At 36.2% G+C, this 14,524-nt stretch overlaps 1 protein-coding gene across 1 annotated transcript in view; it reads left to right on the forward strand.

Moving 5' to 3' along the window:
• Window positions 1–14,524, forward strand: part of IL1RAPL2 (interleukin 1 receptor accessory protein like 2) — a gene marked incomplete at its 3' end in the record, with an annotated part of 799,403 nt that overhangs the window by 686,688 nt on the left and 98,191 nt on the right. Inside the window, exon 5 of the mRNA XM_080652525.1 lies at window positions 5,726–5,855. Within this exon, the coding sequence (XP_080508651.1) occupies window positions 5,726–5,855 (130 nt within the window). The remainder of the gene's footprint in view (window positions 1–5,725; window positions 5,856–14,524) is intronic.

Below are 14,524 nucleotides of genomic sequence, written 5' to 3' on the forward strand. Positions count from 1 at the left end.
GACAGCAATACAGTCACAGTAGGGGATTTTACCCCACTGTCATAAATGGAGAGATATTCCAGGTAAAAAAAAAAATCAACAAGGCAACAGCCACTTTAAAACAACACACATGATCAGATGGATTTAATTGACATATACAGAGCATTTCATCAGAAAACAACAGAATATACATTCTTCTCTAGTTCACATGGAACATTCTAAAACATAGACCATATTTTAGGACACAAAATAAGTCTTAACAAATTCAAGAAGATTTAAATTATATCAAACATCTCAGATCACAAAGGTATGAAACTAGAAATCAACTACAATAAAAAACTGAAAAACATTCAAGCACATGGGGGCTAAATAGCATTTTATTAAATAACAAATGGATTAACAATGATATCAAGGAAGAAATAAAAAAAATCCTTGAAAATAAATAAAAATGACCACACAACTATTTAAAATCTATCAGATACAATGAAAGCAGTCCTGAGGGGGAAGTTCATAGCATTGCAGGCCTATCTCAATAAGCAACAAAAATCTCAAGTAAACAATCTAAGCTTCACCTAAAAGAACCAGAAAAAGAACAACAAACAAAGATGATAGTAAGTAGAAAGAAGAAAATAATAAAGATTAGAGTGGAAATAAATGACAAGGAGGCTAAAAACAAGACAAAACTCATAGACACCAAGAGCTGATTCTTTGAAAAGATAACAAGGCTAACAAACCTTTAACCAGACTCAACAAGTAAAAAAAGAGGAAGGTTCAAAATAAACAGAATCAGAAGTGAAAGGGGAGAAGTAACAACTGACATTACAGAAATACAAAGGATTGTAAGAAAATACTATTAAAAACTATATGCCAACAAATAGGACAAATGGATAAAATGAATAAAATCCTAGAAGTATTCAACCCTCCAAAACTGAATTAGAAAGAATCAGAAAACCTGAATAGATGGAATACAACTAATGAAATTGAAGCTGTAATTAAAAAATAAACAAACACACACACAAACAAACAAAAACAAACAACAACAAAACTCCTATCAAACAAAAGTCCTGGACCATATAGCTTCACAGGTGAATTTTATCAAACATTCAAAGAACTAACATCAGCCCTAGCCGGTCTGGCTCAGTGGATAGAGCGTTGGCCTGCAGACTGAAGGGTCCCAGGTTCGATTCTGGCCAAAGGCACATGCCCAGGTTGTGGGCTCAATCCCCAGTAGGGGGTGGGCAGGAGACAGCCAATCAATGATCCTTTCTCATCATTGATGTTTCTATCTCTCTCTCCCTCTCCCTCTCTGAAATCAATAAAAATATATATTTTTAAAAAAGAACTAACATCGATCCTTCTCAAACTATTTCAAAAAATTCAAGAGGATGGAAGGCATCCAAGCTTTAATTATGAGGCCAGCATTATCTTAATTCCAAAACAGATGAAGACATTACAAAGAAAGAAAATTACAGGCCAATATCCCTGATTAACATAGAAGCTGAAATCCCCAATACAATATTAGCAAATCAGATCCAGAAATGCATCAAAAGTATCACACACCATAATGAAGTGAGATTTATCCCTGGGATGCAATGTTAGTACAATATACTCAAATCAATGAACATGGTACACCACAAAAATGTAGTAAAGAATAAAAATCATATGATCATATCAGTAGATGCAGAAAAAGAATTTCATAAAATCCAGTGCACATGTATGATAAAAACCCTCTGCACAGTAGGAATATAGGAATCTTACCTCACATTTTAAAGGTCATATAAGACCAATCTATATCCAACATCATTCTCAATGGGTAAAAATTAAAAGTGTTTCCCTTAAGATCAGGAAGAAAATAGAGATATCTATATTCACAACTGTTATTCAATGTAGTACTTGAATTCCTTGCCACAGAAAAGGAAGAAGGAAAACTGTCATTATTTTAAGACTAGGGACCCAGGGCACAAATTCGTGCACCTTGAAAGGAACTGTGGGCCGCAAGGCTGTGGTGAGCACAGGGGCAGGTCTTGGCCCATCCACCATGCCCCTGCTCGGCCCCTCCTGCCATGGCCCTGGTCCCCTGTCTGCTGGCAGCCTCAATCCCACCATCCCCACTCCCGCTGCAGCTGCTCCCATGCACTGATGGCACTGGCCCCACGCACACCCGCTGATTGCATGGAGCAATTGGGACCTGTGCCAGCAGTGGTTGCAAGTGGGGCGGGCACCTTCAGTGGGTGCAAGTGACAGCTGCAGCACTGATAGCCCCTCAGGAGCAGGGGAGGTGAAGAAGCCCTCAGGGGTGATCAGGGCTGGCAGCTGCTGCTCACACCTGCTGATGGCGCTGAGTGATCCAGACCAGTATTGGGTGCTGGCAGCAGGTGCGAGTGCCTGGCGGGACCACAGCACATGGGAGCAAAGAATTTTCAGTAACCACCAGAGGCTCTCCCTGCCTTGGTCTGGCATCCCTGCTCAACTGCTCCACCATCCCACCACAGCCAATGCTCACCATGTTCCATGCTCTGCTGCCTGCTGCCAATGCCTGCCATGTTCCACACACGCCTCCTGGTGGTTTGCACACATCATAGTGACCAGTTGTTTGGTCATTCATTTATTCTATTATTCTGCCATTTGGTCTATTTGCAAATTAAGGTTTTATATGTATACTAGTAGATAACATAATATTGTACATAGAAAACCCCAAAGACTCCACAAAAATCTACTAGATCGAATAAATAAATCCATCAAAATGATAGGATACAAAATTCATATTCAGAAATCAGTGGCATGAATTATTAGCAAGAGAAATTAAGAAAACAATCCTATTTACTACTGCAATAACAAAAAATAGGTACCTAGGAATAAATTTATCCAAGGAGGTAAAATAATTATACACAGAAAATTAGAAGATATTGAAGAAAATACAAATAAGTGGAAATATATACTGTGTTCATGTGTTGGAAGAATTAACATCATTAAAATGTCCATACTACCCAAAGCAATCTATAGATTCAACTCAATTCTTATTAAAATACAAATGGCATATTTCAAAGATCTAGAACAAATATTCCAAAAATGTATATGGAACCAATTTTTTTTTCAAATAGCCTTAACAACCTTGAGGAAGAAAATAAAATTGGAGATATCACAATACCTGATATCAAAGTACACTACAATGCCATTCTAATCAAAAGAGCCTGGTTCTGGCATATGAAGAGGCATATAGATCAATGCAATAGAACAGAGAGCTCAGAATTAAATCCACATCTTTATGGTCAATTAATATTTGACAAAGGAGGTCAGAAAATACAATGGAATAAAGACAGTCTCTTCAACAAATGGTGTTGGGAAAATTGGACAGGTACATGCAAGGAAAAAAAAACTTACAACATACACTAGAACTCAAAATGGATAAAAGACTTAAATATAAGTCACAAAACCATAAAAATCCTAGAAGAAACCATAGGCAGTAAAATCTCAGACATCACCCTGAGCAATATTTTTTCTGGCATAGCTCCTCTGGCAAGGGGAATACAGAAAAAAATAAACAAGTAGGACTACATCAAACTAAAATTATTCTGCACAACAAAAGAAACCATCAACAAAATTAAATGGAAACCCACTGTTTGGGAGACTATGTTTTCCAATGATACATCTGATACAGGGCTAATTTCCTGATACATCTGATACAGGGCTAATTTCCAAATTATATCAAGAACTTACACAACTCAAAACTAGGAAGACAAACAATCCAATTAAAAAATGGGCAAAGAACCTGAAGATACAATTCTCCAAAGAGGACATACAGATGGCCGATAGACATATGAAAAAAAATGCTGAATGTCATTAATCACCAGAGAGATTCAAATTAAAAGCACAATGAGATATCACCTAACATCTGCAAGAATGGCTATCAGCAATACATTAACTAACACCAAGTGATGGCAAGGATGTGGCGAAAAGGGAACCCTCATGTACTGTCGGTGGGAATGCAGACTAGTGCAGCCACTGTGTAAAACAGTGTGGAGATACCTCAAAAAATTAAAAATTTAACTGCCTTTTGACCCAGTGACTATAGTTAATGATACTGTATTGCATATATAAGCATTGTTAAGAATAAGTCTTACTAGCAGAATGGCTATTAAGTAACATAGTAATGACTTTGAAAATGTCTGTAGGCAAAAAAAAAAAAATACTGTAGTAAACAGAGGCAAATGGTAGATAGAAGTTTTCACATGCACATAACCCAGATTTTAGAAATGCCTAGATAGATTCTGCTTCAGGTTATTTGTCTAATCCAGTGGTCGGCAAACTGAGGCTCGCGAGGATTGAAGTCTCCTCTTAGTCTAGTGCACTTTCCACTATGCAAGGCTACCTTTCATTTTTACACAAGTTTATATCACAGAACATATGTTTGAAACAACAATGAATAACCTTGTTTCAGTTTTGTGTTAGATTTATACAACTTATTGGTGACATCAAAGGATTTGACAATAATTAAATGATCCAAATGACATGTCATTTTTCTGAGCTATAAATTTGTACTATAAGACTAATATTTGGCAATGAGTTATTTATTGTGATTAAGTCCCGCCTCTCACCAGTGTCCACATGTCTATAAGGTTTTCTTAGTTTCCACTTGTCTTATGGAGACCCAAACTCCCATTAAAAGAGTTTTTTTATGAAATGGTCCTCAAAGGAAGACATCTGATGGTTATGGTGATTAAAGAGAAAGGGTCCTAGAAAAAGTAATGATTCTTAGAACATGGAAGTTTTGCATCAATTTAAGAATAGAATGGAAAAAATGTCCACAGCTCAGAGCAATTATGGGAACAATACTACTATGTACTCTACAAGGAAAAATATTTTTGAAACTGCTTTATCTTGTGCTCCAACCAGGGCAAAAAATTGTATGTTACAGGGAAAATGACATGCTACATTACAATTTAGGAATTGGGGGATTCCTTTTTATTAAATATCAATATTGTGTTCTCTATACCATTCTCCTCTTACTAAATCTACTTTGCAAAAAGAAAACAAAATCAATGCCATGAAAAATAATTGCTTATATGTTTGATAATAAATTTACAATTTCAAAAGCTGTTAGCTCTAATCACAAAGATTAATAATAAAAAAGTGCTTAGATATTGTCTTCAATTATTTCAGCACTGTGAGTGACACAAAGAAAAAAGAAGATATTGTTAGACTGAGATTTCTCTGCATGTACTTTTTATAGAAGTTTCTGTAGTTAAAAAAATATCTCTTTGGTTTGTATTATCCATTTTTTTCAAATAGATAATTATAATAAATAAATTTCCCTATGCAATCTTAATAATAGTAGACAGTCTATTATACATTTTTTCACCAATCAAAAATTAACTTACACTTTGGATTAATGTTAGCTTCTAAGGAAATTCCAAGTAAAGAGTAATTAATACTCTCATCAAAGAAAAATAAAAAGGGATTCTTTCCATTTGATTATTTTATATTAGTTCCAAAGAGGGAGACCATAAAAATAAACAGATTTTAAAACTGATTTTTTAACTTTCTTATTTTTTATAAATCTTGAATTTTAAAATTTCTGAGCTCTTTTAACATTTAAATTTTTCCTCATGTACAATGATAAGATGATTGAAAGAAGAATTGAAAATGGGTCACCTCTGAATTTTCCTTTGGATGTTAAAAGTTTTTTTCTGTCTCCCAGCAATAACCTGGAGCCAGCTGCTCATTTATTTTTCTCTGTCATTCTCAGGTAAGCCGCTGAATATCCCTTGCAAAGCATTCTTTGGATTTAGTGGAGAGTCTGGACCAATGATCTACTGGATGAAAGGGGAGAAGTTTATTGAAGAACTGGCAGGTCATATTAGAGAAGGTGAAATAAGGTACAGAACTTGAATTGCTATTTTTTCTTTGCCGTCTTTGCAGTAGAGAAATGGAACATCCTAGAAGAGTTTCTGCCAGGGATTTTAATTGCAATTCCTAATCATTTCATTCTCTAAAAGCTGATATGATGGAGAGAGTGAGGCTGGCTGCCTTAAGAAATAAAAATGTGTCAGCCTCCAATATATGTAGGTTTTCTCAGATTCTAAGAATATGGCATGGGATGCAATGACCCCCTCAAAACTGCCTAAGCAAATTCATCTGAGTTTCCAAAGCTTAGGTTACAACTTCCAGCCATACCAAAGATCCAAACTTTGTAGGTGATTCCTCAGATCACTGAGCAAATGTTCATTTACTCCCTAGAAATAAACTACTTTCATATGCCATAGGTGTAAAGCTACAGTGGCAGTAGTAATCTAGTACCCATCAAAATAACTGTGGACTCTTGTTAAATAGTGTTTATTTTTTGCAGTACCAACTGCTCATATCGAAAGTGACTGATCTTTCAGATCCGTGCCTCCCTGGACTTTTTTTCACTCTCCTGTTACAGAGATATGCCCCTGGTATAAACACATCTATTTTATTGGTTTTCTAATTCTACATAGTATGATTCTTTTGTACAAATAAAGGATAAGTAATTTTTACTACCTCAGTCTGTGGGATGACCCTTTGATTTCAGAGATGGTGACATGTAATGAATATTTCTCAGTCCAATAACAATTGACACCCTTCCCCCTCTACTCCCATTGAGTCATATAGTGGAAACCAATCTAATACTTCAGTACAAATATCCAAAGTGTATTATTTCACATTTTTATTGAATATATGGCAATGTAAAAGGAACAAGTATACTTTATCTTATTTACTATTGTTAAATATAATTTATAATAACTACCATGATAGTTTCTATTCATATTTCCACCCAATAATTCCACTTTAAGGGTTCATAACATTGAAAGCCTATGTAAAATACTGACTGTGTTAGCATGTTTCTAAGAGGAAGGTTCATAAAAAGGTGCCTAATAAAATTAGTCATCAGGGAAATGCAAATCAAACCCTTTGATAACACTTCATACTCACCAGGATTATAACAAGTGTTAGAAAGACTCTGGAGAAATTGATACTCTCATATACTACTGGTAGGAGAGCAAACTGGTGGAGCCACTCTGGATAACAACCTGGCCCTGGCCAGTTTAGCTCAGTTGGTTGAAGTGTCATCCCATGCACAAAAAGGTGGAAGGTTCAATTCCTGGTCAGTGCACATACACAGGTTGGAGGTTTGATTCCTCGTTGCAATCTGGCAGTTCTTCAAATGATTAAACATAGAGTTATTAGCAATTTCCCTCCTACATATGTTAATCAAATAAATCAAACATATATTCCCACAAAAACTTATACACAAATATTCATAGGATCATTATTCATAATAGATAAAATGTGGAAGTAACCAAAATATTCATCAACTGATGAATGGATAAATAAAATGTGGTGTATTTATACAATAGAATATTATTGAGCCATAAAAGAATGAATGAAGCACTAATACAAACTATGAAATGGATAAACCTTGAAAACATTGTTATTGAAAAAAGGAAGTAACAAAAGATCACATATTATATGAAATGTCCAAAATAGGCAAATATATAGATACTAGAGGCCTGGTGCATGAAATTCATGCACCGATAGGGTCCCCAGACCTGGCCAGCAATCAGGGCTGATCAGGTTCCCTGCCTCCCTGCCTCCCCACCTCCTCCTTCCCTTGCTCCCTTAGTGCCCTGCCACCACTGCTGGTCGCCCGCCATGTTCCGCACCACCCCCTGGTGGTCAGTGAATGTCATAACTAGCGATTGAATTCCCAGTCTCCGATGGAACTCCCAAGGGAACACTTTGCATATTAGCCTTTTATATATATAGACTAGAGGCCTGGTGCACAAAATTCGTAAGCAGTGGGGGGTCCTGCACCCTCTCGCAATCTGGGACCCCTTGGGGGGTGTCCGACTGCTGGTTTAGGCCCAACCAACCGGCAGTCGGATATCCCTCGCACAATCTGGGACCACGGGTTCCTAAACACTCACCTGCCTGCCTGCCTGATCACCTCTAATTATTCTGCATGCCTGCCTGATCACCCCTAACCACTCTGCCTGCCTGCCTGATCACCCCTAACCACCTCTGCCTCGGCCCCTGCTGCCACAGCTTCATCCGGAAGGATGTCCGGAAGGTCATTTGACTGTCTGGTCTAATTAGCATATTATGCTTTTATTATTATAGATAGAAAGTATAACAATGGTTTCTTGGTGCCAGTGCAATGGAGGGATGGGGGTAGAAACTTAAAGTGTATATTTTTATTTTTGGTGTAGTGGATACAATATAGCATAATCAGCACTATTTAAAAGTCTACAGCTCAGTGACATTTAATATATTCACAATGTTGTGCAACCACCACTATTATCTATTTCTAGATAATTTTCATCACCCCAAAAGGAAGCCGTGTACCCATTAAATAGTCTGGGGCTTCTTTTTGCAGTAGTGAAAATGTTACAAAATTGACTATGGTGATGGTTGCACATATCTGTGAATATACTAAAAAGCAGATAATTGTACATTTTAAATGGGTGAATTGCATGATATGTAAATTGTATTTCAATAAAGCTATTTAAAAAACTAATTTATTGCTTGGCATGAAAGAGATGTTCAGATAAAAAGAATCAGTATAGCATTTACAATTAGTTCTTAACTATTAATTCCCTTTTAAACTGTTTCCTAATTAGTGACACTTTATTAGCCAATTTCATATTAAGATTTATGAACTTAGTGCAACTGGATTTATTTTATTTTTATTAAATTTATTGGGGTGACATTGGTTAATAGGATAACATAGGTTTTAAGTGTACATTTCTATGATAACTGATCTGTATATTGCACTGTGTGCTCACCACTAAAAGTCAAATCATCTACTGTCACCATATACTAGTATTTGGTGCCTTTTACCCTTTACTACTTCCAATCCCCTTTCTTCTGGTACACATCATACTGTTGTCTGTGTCTATGAGTTTCAGTTTTATATCCCACATATGAGTGAAATCACATGGTTCTTAGCTTTTTCTGACTGACTTATTTTGCTTAGCATAATATTTTCAAGGTCCATCCATTTTGTCACAAATATCTTGATTTCTTCTTTTCTTATGGCTGAGTAGTATTTCATAGTATATATGTACCATATCTTCTTTATCCAATTCTCTATCAAAGGACATTTTGATTGTCTCCACTTTTAGAAGATACATGGTTAGAATTATTATCAATGTATCTGCCTATAAACAATTTTAAGGGTCATCTTCACTTTTCAGAGAATGAAACTGGTACCCAAAGGACAAGTACAATGGTTTCTAGTAGCAAAATTTCCACTACCAAAAGCTCAGAGCTGTTTCCTGATCAAAGGTAGTAGTTATATGAGCCTAAGATAATTATCTCCTTTTTCCTGTACATGACTGACTAAATTTGTTAAAATAAACAGATTTTGGGGGGTATAATGACATACATTAAACAGCACACAATTTAAAGTTACAGTCTGTAACTGCTGATTGATATCTGTATACAACTGTGAAACTATCACAATATTCAAGATAAAGAACTTATCAGTCACATACAAGTTTCCTGATGCCTTTTTGTAATCCTTCACTCCTGCCCTTCTTCCACAATAACACTGATCTTTCTGTCACTATAAATCAATTTGCACTTTCTAGAAATTTATATAAATGAAATTATATAGGTTTATGCTTTTGTGTTTGCACTATTTAACTTAACACGATTATTATTTTTTAAAATATGTTTTATTGATTTCAGAGAGGAAGGGAGAGGGAGAGAGAGATAAAAACATCAATGATGAGAATCATTGATTGGCTTCCTCCTGCACGCCCCCTACTGGGGACTGAGCCCATGCATGTGCCCTTGACTAGAATTGAACCCAGAACCCTTCAATCTGCAGGCTGATGCTCTATCCACTGAGACAAACCAGCCATGGCAACACGATTATTTTAAGATTCATCTATCTTTGTATATGTATCAATAGTCATTCTTTTTTATTGCTGAGTAGTATTTAAATATGTGGATATAAACAGCTCAATTATCCATTCACTTGTTAACGGACATTTGGGTTGTTTACAGTTTTGGGACTATTATAGTTGTGAGAAGAAGGTTTCATTTGATGTGAACCACAAGAAAGAATTTATCTGCTGAAATGGACTCCCCATGATCAACCAAGGGCTCCAATTTTATAAGTAATAAGAGCCTAGAGGCCATTTGCTGACAAGGGTTTCTCACTTGTTCTGTACCAGGTATACTGGGAAAAACCTCAGATTGAACTCTCAGTTTTCCACACTATGCCTTGCTCACTTAAGCTGCCTGAGTCAGCTATTATAAGGAAAACCCTGGTTCTGTCTTTTATTAAGGACTAAGACCTGCCCTGTCCAATTAGAACTGCACAATTTGGATACCTCATTTACATTAAAAGGACCTAATTAAGAACCTGGGTGGGAACTTTCACTACAAAAGACAGCCTCCCCTTTATCTAGGTGGAACACAATTTAAGTTGCTATCTGAATCTGTGTCTCCCTAACAGCAGATTCAATGGCTGATAAGAGACCACATTCTGGTTCTCAGATGGCAGTCTTCTCACTGTACCCTCCCATGTCTTCACAGGATGGAAGAGGGGCGAGACAGCTCTCTAGAGTCTCTTTTATAAGGGCATTAATGCAATTCAGTAGTGATCTACTCTCATGACCTAATGACCTTCCAAAAGCCCCACCTCCTAATACTTCACATTAGCGGTTAGGGTTTCAATATATGAATAAGGGAGGGACAAACATTCAGTTCATAGCAGATAGTATAGAGGCTCTCTATATACTCTATACCCAATTTCCCATGTTATTAACATCTAAATTACTATGATACATTTTTTCCAATTAATGAACCAAAACTAATTATTAACTAAAATTCCTATTTTATTCAGATCTCCTTAGTTTTTAACCACTGTCCTTTTTCCTCTCCAGGATTATTTAGCTTTTCAAGTATCTGCCAAACTATATTCCAAAGTAGTTATACCAGTGGTTGGCAAACTGCGGCTCACAAGCCGCTCTATTGACTAATGAGTTTGCTGACCACTGAGTTATACCATTTTTACTCTCAGTTCTCAAACATCTCCCATCTTAACTCCATTCTCAACCATGTTGTTTATGGAAAAAAAATGTCTCAGTTGTTGAATAAAACTTTGGTTCTCCACTTAATAACCCTTTCATGCTGATACCTGTATGCATCTCTCAGGCGACAAATAAAGGAGAGAATGTGCGAATATGAGTCAGTTTACTGCTAAGTCTTGAATTATTAACATCATAGGAAATTGTGCTGTGAATATTTTCATGCTTTTTTGGCTTTTGTTGCTACTTATTATTATTAAATATGTATAGTAAGTCACCATGTGAACTAAGAAGGTTAGTGACAGAAGTAAAGTGAAAAGGAAATTTATGTAAATAATGATAGAGCTTTAAAAAGAAATAATTGCAAAGTATGATAGAGGTATTCCTGCATCTGATCTGGTGACTGAGCATGGCATAGCAAAATCGATGATTAGTACAATTTTAAAATATAAAGAGACCATCAAGAGTACTGATATTGCTAAGGTTGTGAAAGTGCTCATTGATCACAAGCAATTGAAGAGATAGAAAAATGGTTGTTGATTTGGATAAATGAAAAACAGTTAGCTGGTGATAGTATTTTGGAGGCAATGATATGTGAAAAAGCAAAGATGATGCATACTGACTTCTTGAAAGACACCCCTGGAATAGGTGTTGAAAGTGATTAGTTTATAGGTAGCAGGGGGCTGCTTTGATAAATTTAAGAAAATAAGTGGCATTCATAGTGCAGTGAGGCATGGGGAGGCTGCCAGTTCTAGCAAAGTAGCTGCTGGTAATTCTGTGACAGAATTTCAAGAATATGTAGAGGCCGAAGGATTTGTTACCCAAGAAGTGTTCAATTCTGATGAGACAGGCCTCTTCTGGAAGAAAATGCCAAAGAGGACTTACATCACAAAGGAGGATATGTCATTGACAGGACACAAGCCAATGTAGGACAAGCTGACATTATTCTTGTGTAGGAATGTGAGCAGTGACTTTGAATTAAAGCCTCTACTGGTCTACCATTCTGAATATCCATGAGTTTTCAAAAGAAATGTCATGGAAAAAAGTTGAATGTGATATGGAGGGCTAACAGTAAAGCTATTTTTTATTGAGTGGTTCATGAAGTGTTTGCCCAAGTGTGAAGAAATATCTCCTGGGAAATAAACAATTACCACCAGGGCACATTTTTTTTAAAAAATTTAAATTCTTTATTGTTTAAAGTTTTACATAAATCTCCTTTTTCCCCCATTGACCATTCCCCATCCGCCCAAACCCCCCAGCACATGCCCTCACCCCCGCCCCGACTCTGTCTGTCGGTTATGCTCATAGGCATACATACAAGTCCTTTGGTTGATCTGTTACCTCCTCAACCCTCCACCCCTCCACCTTCCCTCATAGGTTGGACAGTCTGTTCAATGCTTCCATGACTCTGGTTCTATTTTTGTTCATCAGTTTATGTTGTTCATTATATTCCGCAAATGAGTGAGATCATGTGATATTTCTTTCTCTGACTGGCTTATTTCACTTATCATAATGCTCTCCAGTTCCATCCATGCTGTTGCAAATGGTAAGAATTCATTCTTTTATACAGCAGTGTAGTATTCCATTGTAGAGATGTATGACAGTTTTTTAATCCACTCATCTGCTGATGGGCACTTAGAATATTTCCAAATCTTAGCTATTGTAAGTTGTGCTACTATGAACATAGGGGTGCATATATCCTTTCTGATGGGTGTTTCTGTTTTCTTGGGATATATTCCTACAAGTGGGATTACTGGTTCAAATCAAAGTTCCATTTTTAATTATTTGAAAAAATGCCATACTGTTTTCCACAGTAGCTTTACCAGTCTGCATTCCAACCAGCAGTGCAGGAGGGTTCCTTTTTCTCTGCATCCTCTCCAGCACTTGTCATTTGTTGATCTGTTGATGATAGCCATTCTGACAGGTGTGAGATGGTACCTCATGACTATTTTTATTTGCATCTCTCAGATGATTAGTGACTTTGAGCATGTTTTCATGTATCTAGACCTTCTTTATGTCCTCTTTTGGAAACTGTCTATTTGGATCATTTTCCCATTTTTTGCTAGGATTGTTTCTCTTCCTTTTGTGAATTTGAATGAGTTCCCTATAAATGTTGGAGATTAAACCCTTATTGGAAATAACATTGGCAAATATGTTCTCCCATGCAGTGGGCTTTCTTGTTGTTTGGTTCTTTCACTATGCAGAAGCTTTTTATTTTGATGAGTTCCCATTTGTTTATTTTCTCCTTAGTTTCCATTGCCCTAGGAGCTGTACAGGTAAAGATGTCTGCTATTATGCTGCCTATGGCTTCTTCTAAGATTTTTATCGTTTCCCATCTTATTTTTAAGTCCTTTATCCATTTTGAGTTTATTTTTGTGTATGGTGTAAGTTGATGTTCTAGTTTCACTTTTTTTGCATATATCTGTCCAATTTTTCCAACACCATTTATTGAAGAGACTGTCTTGTATGCTCTTGTCTCCTTTGTCAAATATTAATTGAGCATAATGGCTTGGGCCAATTTCTCGGTTCTCTGTTCTGTTCCATTGGTTTATATGTCTCTTCTTGTGCCAGTACCAGGCAGTTTTGAGAACAGTAGCTTTGTAGTATAGCTTGATATCTGGTATTTTAATCCCCCCAACATTGTTTTTCTTTCTCAAGATTGCTGCAGCTATTTGGAGCCTATTTTTATTCCAGATTAATTTTTGTAGAGTTTGTTCTAGGTCTTTGAAGTATGCCGTTTGTATTTTAATGGGGATTGCATTAAATCTATAAATTTCTTTGGGTCGTATGTATATTTTAATGATGTTGATTCTACCAATCCATGAACATGGGGTATTCTACCATTTGCTTAAGTCTTCCTCTATCTTTTTTTTCTGTGTCCTGTAATTTTCTGAATACAGGTACTTTACTTCCTTGATAAATTTATTCCTAAGATTCTTAATTTTTTTGATGTGATGGTAAATGGGATTGTTTGTTTGTTTGTTTGTTTTTATTTTCTCTTTCTGTGAGTTCATTATTGGTGTATAAAAAAGTCATAGATTTCTAGGTGTTAATTTTGTATCCTGCTACATTGCCAAATTCATTTATTAATTCAAGTATTTTTAATGGAGTCTTTAGGGCATTCTATGTACAATATCATGTCATCTGCAAATAAGGACAGCTTTACTTCTTTTTTCCAATTTGGATGCCTTTTATTTCTTCTTCTTTTCTAATAGCAATGGCTAGTACTTCCAGCACTATGTTGAACAGGAGTGGTGAGAGCAGGCATCCCTGTCTTGTTCCTGTACTTAGGGAAAATGGTTTTAGTTTTTGCCCATTGAATATGATATTGGCTGTAGGTTTGTCATAGAAGGCTTTTATTATATTGAGGTATGATCCCTTTATTCCCACTTTGCTGAGAGTTTTTATCAGGAAAAGGTGTTGGATTTGTCAAATGCTTTTTCTGCATCAATTGATATGATTAATTGATTTTTGTCTCTCAA

This window comes from Plecotus auritus (genome assembly GCF_963455305.1).
Source record: "Plecotus auritus genome assembly, chromosome: X".
Classification (NCBI taxonomy): Eukaryota; Metazoa; Chordata; class Mammalia; order Chiroptera; family Vespertilionidae; genus Plecotus; species Plecotus auritus.